The 18,871-nt window shown below is 39.6% G+C and overlaps 2 protein-coding genes across 5 annotated transcripts in view; one reads left to right on the top strand and one right to left on the bottom strand.

Annotated features, from left to right (window-relative positions):
• Positions 1–13,603, bottom strand: part of CNOT10 (CCR4-NOT transcription complex subunit 10) — a 32,237-nt gene extending 18,634 nt beyond the window's left edge. Inside the window, exons 1-9 of one of the 3 annotated variants that reach the window (XM_053998641.1) lie at positions 13,502–13,603; positions 11,747–11,800; positions 7,815–7,906; positions 5,035–5,196; positions 4,385–4,535; positions 3,241–3,386; positions 2,274–2,360; positions 1,488–1,571; positions 753–870 (exon numbers count right to left, since the gene is read on the bottom strand). In XM_053998641.1, the coding sequence (XP_053854616.1) occupies positions 753–870; positions 1,488–1,571; positions 2,274–2,360; positions 3,241–3,386; positions 4,385–4,535; positions 5,035–5,196; positions 7,815–7,906; positions 11,747–11,800; positions 13,502–13,523 (916 nt within the window). In that variant the 5' untranslated portion in view covers positions 13,524–13,603. Of the gene's footprint in view, positions 1–752; positions 871–1,487; positions 1,572–2,273; positions 2,361–3,240; positions 3,387–4,384; positions 4,536–5,034; positions 5,197–7,814; positions 7,907–11,702; positions 11,801–13,501 lie in introns of those variants that run through there. The other 2 variants (XM_053998658.1, XM_053998649.1) reach the window with 2 other exon arrangements.
• Positions 13,604–13,723: 120 nt separating this feature from the next.
• DYNC1LI1 (dynein cytoplasmic 1 light intermediate chain 1) overlaps positions 13,724–18,871 on the top strand; it is a 51,430-nt gene continuing 46,282 nt past the window's right edge. Inside the window, exon 1 of one of the 2 annotated variants that reach the window (XM_053998684.1) lies at positions 13,724–13,819. The gene's annotated coding sequence lies outside the window, so the exon portion shown is untranslated. Of the gene's footprint in view, positions 13,820–13,860; positions 13,950–18,871 lie in introns of those variants that run through there. The other variant, XM_053998695.1, reaches the window with a different exon arrangement.

The raw sequence follows: 18,871 nt of genomic DNA, 5'->3' as shown, positions 1-18,871 counted from the left end.
TGTTTTTCAGTGAGACGTTCATTGGTGACGGTGTTATATCCAATATACATATACATATATTTATGCCAACCTAACCATACAAGCAGGAAATTCACTCTTCTTCCTAAATATTCATTCAGGTAACACTGTGAGAGGTTTTTTCTAAATAATAAAGGACAAAAAATTAAACTTTTCACTTACCTGCTGTTGACTAAAGTTTTACATTAACATGGATAATAAAGACAAAAGAAAAAAAACCCACCCTAAAAATCCAAATAATCAGACCATTAGCAAATTAAATAGACATTCTTTTAGTCATAGCCTAGGAAGACTACTAAGTGAACATTATACTGTGCAAAAAGGCTAATACAAAAAAGTTATGTGATGGTAAAGTTTTCATAAAATTTTAAATCATAAAGAGAACTTTAAGTGTAAAAACTGCCAGAGAGGCCTCAATTCTAGATCTAATATGTTGCCTTTTGTTTCATTTATTGATTAAGAAACTCAATTATGAGCATTATAAATATAACACAGCTTCATAAATCCATTTTCATGGACAATCACAGCCTTCTGTAGAAGAATGTTCAATGAAAATCACTACAGTGTTGTGTGAAAGTACAAGAAGAAAGATGAAACATATCTAGCATATAAAGCCATGACTTGCAGGGCTGACACTGTTAAGTAATCATTAATATCCTTAAAATTGATATCAACAAGTAGTCCTATTATACTAGACACTGAAGTACCTGCAGGATGAAGGGTTTTTATTTTACCTGTTTTCATGAAGCCTGGATGTTCGGCAATGTTGGCACTGTTTAAAAGTTTGACAGCTTTACGGTAATTGCCTCTCAAATACTCGAAATTGCTCTTAAGAAAGAGAGAAGGAGCTGACTGTGAAGGAGAAAACAATAGTTAGTAATGTCTTGGTGGATGATTTCTACTGCTAGTGTTACTTCACTTCACAAACTTGCCTCTGCTGCCATTTAAAAATAAATGGGTTTAGGCCATAATACTTTCAAGAACTCTCTCATGAACTTTAGAGAACCCTGTCATGGAAGTAGCTAAGGGCAAAGGATTTCTAACCTGTCTTCTAATGCCTTCCTCCTCACTGCAGAGTTCCTCATAGACTGTAATTTTCCTAGTCTACAACACAGACCTCATGATCCAGAAGGTTTTCTGTTAAACTTGCTTTCCAGCAAGACATAAGCCTCCAAAAAATGTCAACAAAAAGAAAAAAAACAACCCCCCAAAAATGCCCACATATCCCAGAATTAATGTTTTATAAACTGGTTTAAACTACCAATTACATCAAAGTTTGTAATATGCATAACATCTGCAGTGAACTAAAATTTATTTCATTTCAATTATAAAGAATGCTGAACCTGTTTAGAATTACTTCGAACATACACGCTCAAAAAGAACTTTTTTTGTAAAGATGATTAGCAAATTCAGTTTTAAGACACAGAACACATCTAGATTTGAAAAACAACAGTCTTAAGAATACTTACATTCCCAGCTGTATTCATAACAGACTTGATCTCCCTTTTGCATGCTTTTAATGACTTCATCTGGATATAGGCTCTCACCTTATACTGTTAAAAAATTAAATCTGTTAAATAATATACAATAATTTGTGTGTTTGCAAGACAAACTGTATCTAGATATTTACTGCAGAATATTTTATATACATCTTTAAAATATGTAGCAAAAAGCTATTCAAAAAGTCTTCACAAAAAGAAATTCTATTCAGACTTTAAACACCACATTTATAGAGTTTGCATTTACAATAAGCAGATGAACACTTTGTTCAATGGCCAACAGCTGCTCCATATTCAAACACAGATACGAGCACTTAAAATGACAAACTAATTAAAATAATCTAACATCTTAAACCCAGACATTTACCTACTAAACTGAAAAAACAAGTGAATGCTAATAGAGAAGCACTCTGATTCTTCACATTATTTTTCAACAGAACAGTACAGTGAAATAAAACCTCAGCTGATTTAGACTGTTGGAGGTTGAACAGACAAATTCAATGCAGCGAACTGCCATGTAAAGAAATTATTATAAGACACAGGGACTGAAATTGTGGTGATGGGCAGGATCTTAGGTCAGTTTTTTCCTGTACATGGATCTTACAAAAAGGAAAACTAAGGAAAAAAATCTTTTTTTGTTTTACAACAAGGAGAGAGAAAGCATCATCATTTGGGCTAAACTAGTTAGGAGATGACGCTCAGATTTAGAAAACCCTTGAAGTAATGTTCCTGTATAAATAACATGCAGACCCTTACCTGATGTATCTTAGATTTAGCAACTTCTATCAAAGCTCCACTTTCAGCTTTTTGATTTGAGGAATCTTTATTGGTATTATTACCTGACTGTCAAAAAAAGAAGGAAGCATTAGCGTTAGTCACTTTTTAAATTTAGTTGACAGATTCACCTCACATGAAGAAAAATAAGTATTATTAATAGTGTTAATAATAATGCAGTTTTGAGTATTTAATATCAAAATATACACAACCCACCAGAAACTAACTTGGGTTTAACAATCAAAATCCTCGAACCATACCAGCCTTTGAAGAGCTGAATTCTGTACTAACATTAGTGTTACACTACGTTGCACTGCAGTTAAGAATTCTCTTGCCTAGAAGGATGACATGCATGTTCTACAGTACCTCTTTAATACCTCCTTCAGTAGAATTACTATATACTTTAAAAGAGAATATTTTATCTTAAGTGTGACATTCCATCGACAGGATAACAATGAAATGTCCTCTCTTCACTTCCAAGCCACCACTGATTTTCTTGATTTTTCCAAAAGGCATATGAAAGATTTCATTTCAAAATGTGCCTCATATTTTCAGATACTATGTAAAAAAGATACGTAATTCCCCATCCTATGCTGTGCAATTGCAGTTCCTCTGACAGTAACTTCCCCTTCAAACTTAGGGTCTCATATGGTCATAGTCAAAGACAAGCAATATTTGACCCTGGAGACAACTGTTTTTCCAATGCAAGTCTTTGACTGAAGAAAGACATTTTAGCTCCCTGGAGTAAGAGAAAAGGGTGAAAGAGAGGCAATAAACAGCTGTTGTACACAATTAACTCAGTTACTAACATATTTAAGCTGCTGTCTAAAGTTACAGGTGATCTAACATAGTCTTATCATTCCAAAATCTTTTAAGATACTAATTTTGGATTGAACTAAAGCATACTTCTGATAAAGATTTAAAAGCATTTGTATGATTTTAAGCTTACCTCATTTTTTCCATTCTTGCTGTTATTGTTGCCCTGTGAAATCATTTTTTCCAGAACAGCAAGCAGATGCAAGGCTTTCTCAGCTTGGTAAGTTAACAGGTATAAGTCTACAAGCAAAAAGCACACAGCCTGGGCAAACTTCTCTTCTGTGAAAAACAAAGAAGAAAAATTTGCTTTACAGCTCTAATACCAATCCCTGCAAACATGGATGGAAAAAAAAATACTATAAAGTGCCATCTATGCAACATTATGAGAAAATAAATATATTACATAAGAAAAAATAATGCAGCCATGTCCAACCCACAGCTAAGTACATACACTGAAAAGAAAGCTCATTTATTCAAATGGCATAGCCATAGAAGCACAGACTAGGGACAGCTTACAAGTATTTCATGTTCATAGATTCTGAGAACTGATCTAAGTAGATCAGCACCAAAGATGCAGCATCCAAACAGACAGAGCCATATGCAGAGGTAGAATCCCACAGAACTCACAAAGATTCTGTACAAACACATTACTGTTTAGCTGACTTCACAGAGAAAGTCCCAATTATGCATATTGAAAACTGGGAGGAACTGAAGCAGAAACACAGCAGCATTTACTTAATTTACTGAGACCCACACACATACATCCTTCAGCCTTCTCACTTATAAAATTTAACAAGGATTATGAAACTGTTTCATACAAATATGGTAATTCTACTACACAAGGTATCATAGCTCATAAAAGTTGCAGACTTTGTATTCAGATATAAGCACATACAATTATATATTACCTAATTAAGGTATTTAAAAATGAGTGCCCTGAAAAACAGACACCCATCTGTGAAGTTGCATGATGACTCAAAACATTAGATTTAAAATAATTTCATTAGCTTGTACATTATTATTTACATTAATACCATCTCAAGTTGAAAAAATCCATTTCAGTTTCATAGCACTTTGTCTGCTAAAGCTCTCTGAAGCACCTTCCCCCAAATTCGTTTGTTGTCCTTGATATAAGTAAAACAATTCATTCCAAACCCTACCTATTTACTTAAAACTGTAACAGACAAATTACAAATTACTTGTCTGATAGTGAAAAAGACTGAATTGTCTTTCTGTAGTTCTTGGAATGGACAAAATTCTTCTTTCTGCCTACATACCAAAAGGCTCTATGAACTGGTACAGCTTCTCCCCGACAGATATAGCTTCAGTATACTGACGCAGATGGTACAGGATTACAGCTTGATTGTAGTACAGCATACTGTTCTCAACATCATCCAAACCATCCATTTCTTCAACAACAGAGTGAACCTGAAAAAATCCCACTCATTTCATTAATCTTTCAGTACCTATGATTTTAAAGTACCAGGTATTTAAAAAAAACCTCCAAAGCTATGAATTTCTTCAAAGGTAAATTATAACTTATTGACCTAATAAACTTCATTGTTGTAATACATTAACACAGCAAAAAAACATACAATGAAATACAAAATTGTCAATTGAGTAGTAAAGTAATATTTTCACTTTTTTATCATTTCACAAACTATTCCACGTTAAGGAACTTTCTACCTTAAGAACATAGCAGGTCCTTCTATTGTTATAATCTCAGAACAATTTCAACAATAGTTAAACAACTATAAAAACTGTCCTACAAGATTAAACTGACTCAGATGTTTAAAAGTAATGTTACTTTCTTATTTTGTTAAATCTACAGGACAAGGGGCAGAAGTTTTACTCCTACTTCACAGAAAGATTCCATCACCATTAACAGTACACAAAATCAAGTACTATGTCAATACAGTTGCATTACCTGGTTTTTCAGCTGGTTAAGGGTTTGTCTCAAATTGTCTGTGGTGGTCTGATTACTTTTACAGAACTCTGCAACAGCAGTATTCAAAGTTATTTTGTAGTCATCTTTGTTTATGTCTTGAAGGGTATTTAGGTGTTGTAAACAAGCATCATAATTTCCAGCCTGTAAATTGCACACAAACCAGAAGCATTCATTAGAAGATACAGTCTTTCCTTTATCAATATAAGTGAACTAAATGTGTAAACACATATTTCATTATTTATGTAGAATAACATGGATGAGAAGCAAGTATAAATGTTGAAGCCATATCCAAACTTCAAAAATAATTTGGTGGAATAAGGACAAATTAAGTAGATGATTATTATTAACAGAACTTTCCATGAAAAGTGTTATTCTCATTTATCTTATTATATTAAGTTTCAAGACTGTTTCCTCAGTTTTCATAATCTTTCCACATTTCATGAACACTCAACAGCTGCAGTTGCTTACACAATTTCCAGCCCAACATTTTATGTTCAGTCTTCAGTTCATCTGAATATATAGTGATTTACAATTTGATCTACAGAAGTTACCTCATATTAAGAGCTCATGAGAGACTCGAAAAAGAAAGTGTCACTTTCCCAGAATAGGTTTAAAAAACATTTTTACAAGCTTTAGCTGTTGGATGAAGTATTGAATCACCTAGGCATGCCTAAACAGAAACTAGGAGCCAAGCATGATGTTCCACTGATGTGTGATTTAATAGAAAAATCCCTTTCTTTGACCACAGGAATAAACAAGGACTTCAGATTCATGCACCTCTGCTTACTTTCAGTTTTGGTCTTTTCTGTGTTGGTACAGGAGGACTTTAGTGGCATCAAGGAATGAAAAAGAAACCCCTCACTCTTTCTCCTCACTCATTAAGCCTAGATTATGCTTCACTTTCAACTGCTAAATTCCCACACAGGAATAATCACATTCACCTCTTCCATATCAGATGTGGTCAGACAGATAAACAGATGCATTTCCATCTCTGTCAATGGTTCACACCCAACAGCTAAGCTCTGGAGTACCACCCTCCACTTACTCCTCCTTTTCAGGTGCTCTTCCACAGAGCTTCTCCTGGACTGCTGTGTAACTTCATATTAAGGGCAGAATACAACAGAGAAGAGCTCTGGGGTCCTTCTGCTCTCCCTGAGAAAGTTGCCATTCTGCAGCTCCTTTCCATGGAACCATTCAAATTCCTTCAGTCTCCCAGGCAGGCACAGTTATACAGCATAGAGAGATGTAGCAGGACATTGATACATTTTCACAACTCTAAGCAACAACAGCATGGATTGCCTTCTGATTATGTGCACAAACACAGGAACTTGCAACTCAACTGCTGGCATGCTCTTTAGCTGCGACAGTTCATCTCCCAGTGATTCTCTTCCTGCACTCACACTTGGAGCTTCTCTTCAGTAGGAGCTTTGAGATCACAGCAAGGTTCCTAATCATGGCTGGACTACAAACCTTGAACCTTTAAATGCTCAGGTTATTTTGTGATGTTTTTCATCAGCTAACAGTCCTTTATGCCACTCTACTAGATAGGATCTAGAATATAATACCCAATTTTATAGGAATAATGTCAAGACTGAAACCAGATGTGTAATATGATAAAGCAGTATGGGAGGCAGTCCACAATGCTATCTGGAACTACTCAATAGCAAGAAACAGGCAAACAAGGCAGCAAATTAATTCTGCTCACATCTGTTGCCACCTCACTCCATGAACACAGGGAATTCTTAAAGCAAGAAAAAACATGACAAGATAAACCAAATACACTGGACCAGGATAAAAGTAAAGATGAAATCATTAGCAGATCAAAAGTATTTTAGGCATTTAGATGTGTGGGCAAGGTGGAAAACAAATGACTCTCTCACGTGTCTTCAGTTCTCAGGATCAAATGCCACTGATTAAAATGTTATTAAACAGAGTAATTGAGCTAGACAGCGTTCAAGAAGTTCATTAGCGAACAGTGTTAAGAACTAACCATATGCACTTAATGTAACAAAATGAGTGAAACATAGAAGTACTGAGTGAAACATTGAAACAAGAACCTCAAAAGAAAAATTATTCACTGACTTATTTTGCAAATTTAAAACTGAATTTAAAGCAAGTCATTTTGGAGACAGAGATACAATTGAAAGGAAAAGCAATTATACTTCCTGCCACATTACATAAAATTAGGAGGCAATACAAAGAAAGAAATAAACTGAAAGACCTGGTACCTGAACTTTAACACAGAAGAAAAAAAAATCTTCCAAGAAATACAAAACAAGTAGTAGATACTGCCTGTTACGCATTCAGAAATATGCAAAGGGACAGGACATTATACAACATTTTTTTGTGAAAGAATATAGCATGATGCTAAAACACAAGTGTTCGTTTCACTGCTGTTTTTTAAATACATGAGGTTCCTTTAAACACTAACACACCGTTTTCAGCTTGATGTGATTAATTCTTCCAAGAGATCATGCACTTCCAATGCTGATGCAGAATAGAAGTCTCATATTGCTTTTAAGGCTACTAAGTTTTGAAAATCAAGATTAAAAGTGCTCTTGTTCAAGTACCCTGTTCAGTCTTCTCACATCACAGCAGATAGAAAATGCATCTGCTGTCTTAATAACGCAACTAGCACTACTTTTGAACATCTTCTAAATGCATTTGCAACTGTATTAAGAAAACAGGAAAACAATTACATAAGCCCACTTAGCAGTAATGTGGTAATTTAGAAGTCTCAAAGTCTGACTTTGTCTTACCTGAAAAGCTTGTAATGCACTGCTCGACAATTCCTTTTCCTGATCAGTAATCCCAGAAGTACCTGCTCCTTCATGTTTTTCAGTACCTTGATCTGTAAAAGTGAACAGAAGATTACAACAAAGCTTGCAAGTGTGATAACAGCTGTACAGCCTAAAAACTTTGTTTCTTCCAGTTCTCAAGGTCCTCCTGCCAATACAAGTAATTTTCCGATAACTGCAGCAGTGTCCCTATTACACTATCTATATTCCAAGTTACATCTCCTACCACAATATATCAAGTTATTCTATGCTCCTAGTGAATTTCTCTCCATAAAATGTAAATTATGGTGCTCAATGGAACAACCAAAGCCTTGCAAGTTAACTTACAACCCATACATTTTAAATTTCTCTTTAAAGCTACAACCATACACTAGGATCTTCTTATTTTGCTCAAAAGTCAGCAGTGAAGGCCATACATCATGAAATATATACCACAGCAGGTTAGATGAAAACCCACACAAAATCCTGTATAGTGCTTCCTAAACAGCAAGCGAGGGATACTCTAGGGTGCAACAAAACCCACAGTAAACACTGGAACTTCCCCACAGCTCCCTACTTTGGAAGAATATCTCCCCAAATAAGAGGCTGCACTTGAACCATCATTGTTACTAATCATAGACAGATCTAGTATATTTTTAAAAAAACCTCTCTATACTTCTGTATTCTTCAATATACTCCATCAAATGCTGTCTGGTGATTATATTGCAAGGCACAAGCACGTGCTGCCTGCTCACTTTTTCAGTCTCCCTCCAAATCTTATAGATCTTCCTTTGAACCACCTCTCTTCTAACATGAGCAGGAGCAGTTTATTCTCCATCTTCTTCACATTCTTTTCCCAGAATCTTCTCCAGTTCTACTATACCCTTTTCTAGACTAAGACAAGAACAACATGTAGCAACTATGATGGTGGTCCCTTTATGCATTTATATAGCAATGTAACAAGGTTTTAATTGCCTTCAATTTTTTACACAGAATTCCTAATGATTTATGTTTCAATCACTATTGAGCATATTTTTCAGAAAGAAGTCTACTAAATCCTTTTATCATCATGTAATTAAAAATTCTGTGAAGTTGCATTAAAAAGCACAGTACACACATTCCATGTCAAAGAAGCTGGAAAAAAAAACTCCACTAAGCCCTTCCTTGTGCTGAACACAAACTACTGAGAAAAAAATAAAACAACCACACAATCACCACACTGGAGAAAGTATTTCTAGGAGCATTAATTAATGTGCTAGAACATACAAAAATAATGTCATGTTTTTGAAAAAAAAAGACTTTATAAACCAGCAATGGTTTCTGCTTCTGCAGAAAAGGATTTATTGAATTTCACAGTGGAAGATTTGCTCTAAAACATGCTTTGCTATCTTAATAGACTATGTAGGCTATGTAAACTCAATGCCTGCTTTCTCTTCCTTATAATTCGGAGATGTAATACAAACTCCACTAATTTTGTTTTCACTTTGAACAAATGAAAACACTTAGCTGTGAGTTCCTCTGCAAAATGCATTCCCCATCACCACCAATATATCTCAATCTTCTACTACTGACCATGAAAATTTACAAATATAGGACACACGACAATCATAAGGGGCAGTCAAACCTCAGAAGATTAATCATATAATATCCTCAGTAAGAACAAAACAGACTTAGTAACCTGTTAAGTCTGTGCCTTTGCTGGGAAATAATACAATTCCTTCCACCTGCAATAACACTATTGCCCCCTGCAACTGAGCAAGAATTGTAAATATTTGGTTGGGACTTTCATCCTGCATTAAGATGTCAACAAAGTAGAGATTATAAACTCTCAACAAATCTTACATCAGCAAGAGTAACCCACTATCATTTGGACAAAATTCAGGGTTCAGCAATTTCAGCACTCTGGAGGGATGGATCCTCAAGGGCCTACACCTGCTATGAAATCTGACTGCATAATGCATTGATCAAGAGCATTTGCATGGCCTTGCCCTTCAAAAGGAAAGGTGAAAGAGAAATTTAAACCACAAAAAAGCTCAGAACATTTCTGATGCACCAAAAGCTTTCTACAGTGAAAGAGGAAAGAAACAGGAAGTACCTCTGCTTCAACCTAAATATAGCATAGATTTGATTCCAGCTCTAAACCTTGTGATTATACTGATGAACTAAAAGCTCTCACTCTCCAAGCATCTTTAGAACAAATAAACAAATGCATCTTCCCTCAAACTTTCATGCTAACAGTGGCATTATCTGCTTTATTTGCTCAGCATGCCTGTCAGATTGTGCTGGTAAAGGTAACCACAGTGCAGAGCCTTGAGACTCTAAAGCTTTTGAAGCTGATAACACTCAATCTGATCAGATTCCTCACATACAGGTTTACCTAGCAGAGAGCCATCAACTACCAGTTACATTACTGATTACTGCCTTTGTATGCAGGTTTGTAAGAGCAGCGTCTCAAAGGAAGTCTGAATTCTAAAGTAAAATGTCTTCAGTGAAGTGACAGATAAATCAAGAGATACTTGTCTAAGGTCTGCAATAAAAACTACACTTACATAGCTTGGTTGATGTAATTCCTAAGGAAAAATCAGGACAGGTCTTCAAATTTCACTGTCTCTCTGAACTTGTTGGTACATTAAAAAAACACAAACAAACCCAAAACATAAAATGAAGCTGGGGACTACTTTAAGCAAAACCAGAGCTGTCTTGGTAATCCAAACTGCACCTACTAGCACTCAGTAAACAAAGCAGGTTTGTGAAACCTGAACTAGAAGCTTATCAAGAAAAAATTAACATCCAGCTGATGTAGTTCACAGCATAACTCCTTCCTTTGAAAAAAAGCTCAACAAACCACTTTGGCTACTCTGTACCCTTTTCGTCTAAACACGCCTGAAACTTGTTAAAGAACTAAAAGCCACTCCAGTCTAATATGGTACTGCTATTCTTGTTTAGACTGGGATCTACTGCTTCAGCTGATCTGATCTTTGCTATCAGAGATCCCTCCAAGAGGAGTCACCTGAAAGCTGTCTGGCACAAGATACTGAACAAAATCCACCAATTCCACTGAAGCAGCAGGGATGGTGGGGAGGGAGTGCTCCTGTTCTCTTGGCTGCAAATGGCTATCCCAGTGCTTGCAAATAAAACTGTTACATCCATGTGCCTTGAAGCATTTGAAAGTGAAACATGTAGGAAACTTGTTCCCTGGCAAAAGAAACAGCATGCCTTGCTCACTTGGGCCCCTGTGACCTTTGGCACTCTTGCAGAAGCACGTGGTGTAGGTAACACATGGCACACAAGTCATCTCTGATGTGCTCCCATCTGTACAGCAGCCACAATTATCAGCTGAAATATCCAAAGCAGTGCAGAGTCTCTACTTCACAAGTGAGAGAACTTGATTTATCTCTGTAATTTGTATTTAAGTATGGGCCTGTTTGCTTAACTTTTCATTTGTCCAACTTTCATGAGTACAGACCATCTCTAAAACTAAAACTTGTGTAGGTTCATGACGAGGGGCAAAAGGGGCAACCTGGAACAGGATGGAAAAATCAACCACTCAGATTTTGATCTGGAGAAAGCTGCACTGAGTTGAAAGTTAAAAAATCAAGCCAGGAATTATCTTCCTAGCTATCAATCCTGGGGCTGAGCAGCAGCAACACTGTGTCACGGAGGCTGGTTTGCTTTGTAAAAGCAGGAAGCTGCTCCTGCTGGAGAAGGTACACCATGGTGGACAGCAGAATGTCAGAAAAACTGTCCCTGTGAAAAGAGAACAAGGAAAAGTATGAGACTGCCAGCTGAAAAGGAAGATTGCTCTCCTCATGGGCTTGCTGCCAGAATTTTATAAAAGCAACAAAAGTCACATCTCCCACATACACATACCTGAAGACACCTGAGAGTGACTGCAATCATTATCCTTCTCATACCTGCTCTCCATTTCTCCAAGGACTGCTGTTCCTGAGCTCTCTTGTTCCTATGCCCTGCAAATTACATCTTGCATGAACTGTGCTGCTGAACACCAGAGCATCTCTGGAAATATTTTTAATTTCCAAGCTCTACAGGCAGAGGGATAATCTCTTTGTTGAAAGGGGAGGAATCTATCACATGACTCTTGCTCCAAAAGAATTTTAAAGGGTATGAAGCCCAGCCAGTGTCCAGCCATTACAGGACAACAGCTTGTGGCACCAAGACTTAAGTTTTAATTTTTGTATGAAGCCCTTCACTACCAGCACAATAGACTTCTTTGGTGCTGTGCAATAAAAAGCAAACATTTCTCAATGGAAAGCTACCTATAGCTCACTGCTATGAACAAGTGCAGCATGCAGAATATCCTGCCATAGCTCACATCTTTGATTCATTTGGCACATACTTTTAAGAAAGTAAAACTGAAAAGTTCCTTCAACACTTGAAAGAACATCAACAAAAAGGTATTAAAAACTTGATGCCAATTTTTTTCTTGTAATTTAGCAGTCACTTACAGTTCTTACAAATAAACACATGACAGTTTAGTAAACAACACTCAGTGCACTATACTTATTTTCTCTGTAATTATTTTTCCAAATACTGAGGCACTTCATATTTAGCATCCAGAGAAAAAAAGGCTTAAGGTGATTTTAAATAATACTCCCCCCACATAAAAATAACTAGAAAAAAAAAAGCTGACCAGAAACAAAACCAGAAGGAGTGGCATGAAGCTGTGTCAGGGAGGTTTAGGTTGGATATTAGGAAAAGGTTCTTCATTCAGAGTGTTTGGGCACTGAAATGGGTTCCCCACTTCGCACAAGCCCAACAGAGTTTAAGAAGTGTGTGAAAAACACTCACAGGCACATGGTGTGATTCTTCGAGATGTCCTGTGCAGGACCAGGAACTGGAATTTGTTAATCTTTATCAGTCTTCCAACTTAGGATATCCTACACTTCTATTAAGTAGACCTATACAATTCTGTAAGGCTTTCCTCCACATCACCCTCTCTTTTCTATCCCCCCAAGAGCTGACATCTGACGGAATGACCTTTCCTGCAATGAAGACTTCTTGCATGACAAGGAGTTGTACAGGAGATGGATGAGCAGTAATTTATCAGTGCTACTAAGATTTAGTCTGTCTGTTTACCAGAACATAGCTTATTTTTTAGTCTCGGTGACTTCTCTCTGCAGTGTCTTTTCAGGCCCGAGTTCAGTGAGGACACACTCATCCCGTGAAACCAAAGCAGCATCCCTGACGGAATCAGACTGAACTCCAGCGATTAAGCAGCACCAGCAAGAGTTATAACCTCCCTCATATCTTCTGCATGCCCCAGTTTAACAAATTAACCCAGAAGCTCGACTTCTGTAGGGGTTTATAAGCTCTGGGTGACACAAACACACAAACACCCCCCGCCCCCGTGCCAATACGAACATTGGGCCCTCCCCACCGAGCCCTTCCCGGCCAGGAGGGGGCAACAGCTGAGCGCCGCTTGCCGAGGGCACGGAGCGCCCGCCGCGCACGGCCCCGCCGGTGACCCGCAGGTGTCCCAGGGGCCCCTCACAGCGGCCCCGCGCCCGCCGCACACTACCTCTTCGGCGGAAGGACACGGCACACAGCCGCACAGGCAGCTTTCCCCCGGCGGCGCGCGTCCCTCCGCGCCGGGCGGCGCAGGCCGGGGGCGGGCACGGCGGGGCCGCGGCCGCTCCCCCCGCACTCACCCGCAGCCTTGTCCGCCGCCATCTCCGCTTCGGCCGCAGCTCCGAGCGAGACCGCGCAGCCCGAGCGCGCCGATAGTTGTCGAGAGTCCCCCGCGCGCTGCGCCACAGGCGCCGCCCGACCGCCGCCGCCAACCGGTCGCTGCCCCCCGGCACTACTTTGCCGCCGCCGCTGCCCTGCGCGCGTCGGGCCCGCCCCGCCGGTTGCGCCGCCCGCCCCGATTCGCCCGCCGCTTCCGGGTTCCCGGCGCGCCCGCGACGTCCGGTGGTTGCTGGGGCACCGCGGATGTGACGCCAGGACGCGGCGGGGCGGAGGGAGAGGTGAGCGAGGCGGAGCCGCCATGTTGGTGTGTGAGAGCCGGCGTGCGGCGTTGCGCGGTCCTCCCGCGGCACGGAGCTCGCCGGCAGCTGCCGGCCGCTGTCTCGAACGGGGTTTGTCCTTTCTACCCCGGTAAGACGTGCCGGCTCTCATCAATGGATGTAAATTTCTAAAGGTGGGGTGCTAAGAGGTGGAGTCAGGCTCTGCTCGGTTGTGCCATGCAAAGGGACAAGAGGCAACGGGTAGAAACTCATCCATGGGAAGTTTCACCTGAACTTGAAGATGAATTATTTACTGTGTGGGTGACTGAGCACCTTAACAGATTGTCCAGAGAGGCTGAGGAGTCTCCGTCACCAGAGATACTCAAAACCCCCTGGACACAATCCTGTGCAATGTCTCCAGGATGGTCTTGCTTGAGCAAGGAGGTTGGACCAGCTGCCTGCTGTGGTCCCTTCCAACCTGACCCATTCTGTGATGCCTTCCGGAGCAATAGCGGTGACCTGGAGGCTTCCATTCAATGTATTCTCTAGTTTATGTGGATTATCAGGTGGATGATCTAAAGTGTTGTAAGGGTGCTTCTCACCATGCTAATTAATGGCAGTAAGTGCAGGTTCAGTGCCTGCATCCCGCATTCCTTCCTAAGTGGCTGTTTGGGCACTGGACACCTGAAGCCTGGGTAGGGGGACAAAACCCTCATGACACTGAAGACCCCAACTAGCTTTTGTAATGGTCGTTATTATATTTCTTATTAAAGTAACAGGCATGGGATAAATGGCACTGGCATAGTCATGAATAATAAAGATTCTTAGGGTGTTTGTGTCCAGTTCCAGGCCCCTCAATTCCAGAATGACATAAAGGTACTGCAGTGGGTCCAGCAAAAGTCAGTGAAGCTGACTAACGGTCTAGAGGATAACGAGGAGCAGCCAAGGGAGCCAGGGTTGTTGTTTAGCCTGGAGAAAAGGAGGCTCAGGGGTGAACGTATCACTCTCTACAACTGCCTGAAAGGAGAATGTAGTGAAATGGAGGTCAGGCTCTTCTCCTGGGCAACCTGTGACAGAACTAGCCTCAAGCTGTACCAGGGGAGGTTGGACATCAGGACAAATTTCATGGGAAGAGCAATTAAATATTAGAATAGATTGCTCAAGGAGGTGATGGAGTTGCTGCCCCTGGAAGTGTTTAAGGAACAACTGGACATGGCCACAGTCTGGTTGATGTGCTGGTGTTCAGTCAGCTGTTCAGTCAGTAGGCTGGACTTTCTCATCTCAGAGGGCTTTTCCAAGCTAATGGATTCTTTGATTCTGTGATTACTTGGATTTGCTATACATAGGATTTAAGCATTTAAATTTGCTTAAGTTTTGCTATGATGTGTCTTGGTAGGCTCAGCAGCCACTTCTTGTTCTGACTCTTGGGCATAGACTCTGTGGATGAGTGCAGAGGAGCCAGCTAGGGGGTTCTCTTTTGAACCCCCATAGTTATATTTACAACAGGAAGTAGGATGAGGTTAGAAGGCACCCCAGAGATGTCCCCTTCAAGCACCAATAGGTTCCCTGTGCCTCTATCCCTTGGAGTCAGGCTCTAGAGACACAGGGACAGTTACACTTAATGGCCATCATGGATGTGCACCGTGTGCTTCTTCTGTGTCACTGTGGGGTTCCTGTCAGACACTGTTTCCACAGTGAGAGTTATCTGTTGATATAGAAACACTTTCTTCTATTATTTCTCCAGATGTGGTTCTCCAAGATTTCCCACTCCTTCTTCATTTATTCCTGTTAAACATCACCTTGTTTTTCAACTTGTGATAGCAAGTATAGATACACTCAGTTCTGATTAAGAGACTTTAGCTTGTACAGTTTTTGTTTCTTTGCCAGCAGACAACATTTGTCAAGTCAGCCCAGAATGTCTCACGTACACTGCACCTATGGCATGCCTCTTGCACATTAGAGAAAAGTTGTCCTTGAGGAAGTCAACAGCTAAAGGGTTTTAGTGGAAGCAGGCTCCTCAGAGAGGTCAGGTTTGTAGGCAAGGAAAGATTTAACACAGGGAAACAGTTGGGAAAAAATGCACTCTAACACACACCAGCTCTGAACACCTTTAAATCACAGCTTTTCATGAGAAAGGCCCTGTAATGAAGGATTCTGAAAAGGAACAGGCTTATTTAAGGAATTTGAAGAGCAGGATTATTCTGTTTTGTAATTGAAGTTCTGAATATTCCAAATTATGTCTAATAACTTACTATTTATCACTGCTTCTTCAATTCATCTTCACTCAACTCTCATCTTCAGGCTTTCTTTTAGATACATATATATGAAAGAATCACACAATCCTTATTCTTAAATATCTTATTCCAAGTCTCTGAATTTGTTGTATCTTCTTTTGTATGAAAGAGCTGTTGGACAAGACCTGTGTGTATTTGTGAGTACCTGCAAGTAAAGTTGCAATAGCAAGTTCTCCTAAAGTGTATATATTTAACATTGTAATTATTTATTAATGTTGCCACTCTATTTATTTATATGTGTATATATATGTAAAAACCATGCTGTTTTGGTACAAAATAAAACCTATAAGGGGAAGAGCACTATGCTGCAAATGTAACTGCATATTCTCTCTGATTTTATCAAAACAAGGAAGTCACCAAAAGTCTGTGCTGAGTGACCAAGCCAGAATGGCCAGTGTGGAGCTGATGTGAATGTCCGTGTCCCTGTCTCCCAGGCTTGGTCCAGTGTTTATTCCCAGTGCCTGAGCAGGAGCCTGCTTGCTCCAGAGCATGTCACATCAGGATGGGCACCACGGTCAATTTGCCGTGCCGTACTGTAGCTTTTCTTTAACGATCATGTCAAAACCTATTTAGCTTCAAGTGTGGCAGCCCTGGTATCCAGCTGCTCCTCTTCCACATCGTGACATCTAGAGGACAGTAAGAGTTTGCTTTATCCATGTCTTGGCTTGAAAAGACAGGTGTCTGCTAAGGAAGGCAGGAGCCTCCTTTGAAATGGAAAATGTAAACCCCCTCCCTCCGAATTATTATAATTTTAAATTAAGGGGCTCTCGGGCAAAGATATGGGAATAGGAATAATAGTTCTTTGTTAGGAAAATTAAAAATACAAATGTGATAGTACAAAAAAAAAAACACTGACAGAGTCAGAATACGACCTGACGCCCTGTTGGTCAGGGTGTTGGTAGCAGTCCCATTAAATGGTGGCTGCAGTTCTCCTGGAGTGACAGGTGTGGCTCATATAGAAGGGTGTAGTTTTCCTCTGACAGTCCAGTGGTGGTAGATGGACCTGGTCTTCCTCTGGGAATCTAGTGGAGGAGACAGCTGCTCCTCTGGGAATCTAGTGGAGGAGACAGCTGCTCCTCTGGGAATCTAGTGGGAAAAAGCTGCTTGTGGTGTTCCAAACCCAGATTATAACCAAGTAGGAATGCTTGGCTCCTCCCCCTGGGTGGAGCATCTCCCAATGGGATTATGTAATTTTATCAGTCATGCAGTGACACTCAATGGCCATTAACAGCAGATATCTCCCTGGAAAGAGGGTTGGTCATGTAAGAGATAAAGAAAACTGTCCCAGCTGTTTTTGACAGATGTCCCAATTAACAGAAGATAACTTCCCCACCTCTAACAGATGGCAATAGAATACACACCCCCAGCCACATCTTGCAACCTAAGACAATCCATCAAGCCATAATTTTACCACAGGACTTGTTTACCTGAGGGGTGCTTACAACAAGCTTTGGTATAACTTCCATCATCATTTTGCCATGTCTGTGGCTTGTAGTTCCAAAATAATTTATCTTTTTCCATTTCTAGGGAGCAGACAAAGCAATTTTTATCAGCTGGCCTTTTTTTTTTTTTTAGTATGGATTATTTTTAAAAGGAACTTAAATAAAATCTCTTCTTACTAATACTCAATTGCTTATGTGTGTGGAGGCTACCAAAGGAAAGGAAGAGACCTGCCCTTTATTACAATTCAAACACACAGTCATGCAATCAAAAATTTTGACATTTTTCCTTCAAAAATATTGTGATAGCATCACTATTTCATCTAAGGAAAGAGGAGCAGATTTCTTGCATAATTGTTTCTTATATTGTACTATTGTTTCTACGTTATACGAGGTTCTTGTATCATTTGCATTCTGCTTGGGATCTCTGGTCTCAGGGAGGCAGGCACGCCATCTGCTGTGGAAGATACAGAATAAAATCAAATACCATTTATGAGAATTAAAAAAGTGTGGGGAAAAAAAAAACATTCCTAAAATATTACCTCTCCTGGAATTTTGTTTTTTCAGGAAAGAAATTACCACAATTCAGGCTTTTAAAACAAATCTCATTCTGAAGAAAATAAACATGGTACAGAGATGGGCAGTTTTTCTAAGATTCTTTTTCTAAGATTCTTTTGCCCATTTCTAGGTTAAATCGTTAAAAGCCCAAAGGAGACAACTGTAATTTGTAATTTCAAGGACAGTGGGGGAAGTTTCGGGAGGAATAAAACATATCTGCTCTCAGCATCTCATTCCTGCCTTGTACACTACCTTTCTTTAGAGACTAAATTAAGTAGAAGTAGACCAGGGTTTTCTCTCTGCTTTTGGCCTCAAAAAGCGAACTTTTTGGGCTCTATTTCAAGTCCTTGGAGACCCAAACCCAGCAATACAGCAATCTCCTAGCCAGCCTTACAGCTGTAATGAGATGAAGATAACCTCACCACTGATCATACCAGCAAGACCTGTCTAGCAGAGGAGAAAATCAGGATTTGTGGCATCCCCAATCACTGCCAGGCTATGGAAGAGAGAAAAGAGTATGGCCAGCTCCAAAGGGAACTGTGAAAATTACAGGTTTTTGCCAGATTCCACAGTATGAAAATCTCAGCAGCACTTTGTTTGCCTAGTATATTCCAAAAGAGAATTTAATAGAAGAAATGCTTTCTATGTTATTCATAAAGCTCCCTCTCCTTTGCCACTCTAGTTTAAAAGCAATTACCCCCTAGGTGGCACTGTCTAATAAAACAAGGCATGTTTAAATATGGAATGATCATTAAGAAAGAGTCATTAAGGCTGGAAAAGAC

This window comes from Vidua macroura, chromosome 1 (genome assembly GCF_024509145.1).
Source record: "Vidua macroura isolate BioBank_ID:100142 chromosome 1, ASM2450914v1, whole genome shotgun sequence".
NCBI classification, from domain to species: domain Eukaryota; kingdom Metazoa; phylum Chordata; class Aves; order Passeriformes; family Viduidae; genus Vidua; species Vidua macroura.
The sequence above is the reverse complement of the archived record's forward strand: the minus strand, read 5'-3'. Positions and strand labels throughout refer to the sequence as shown.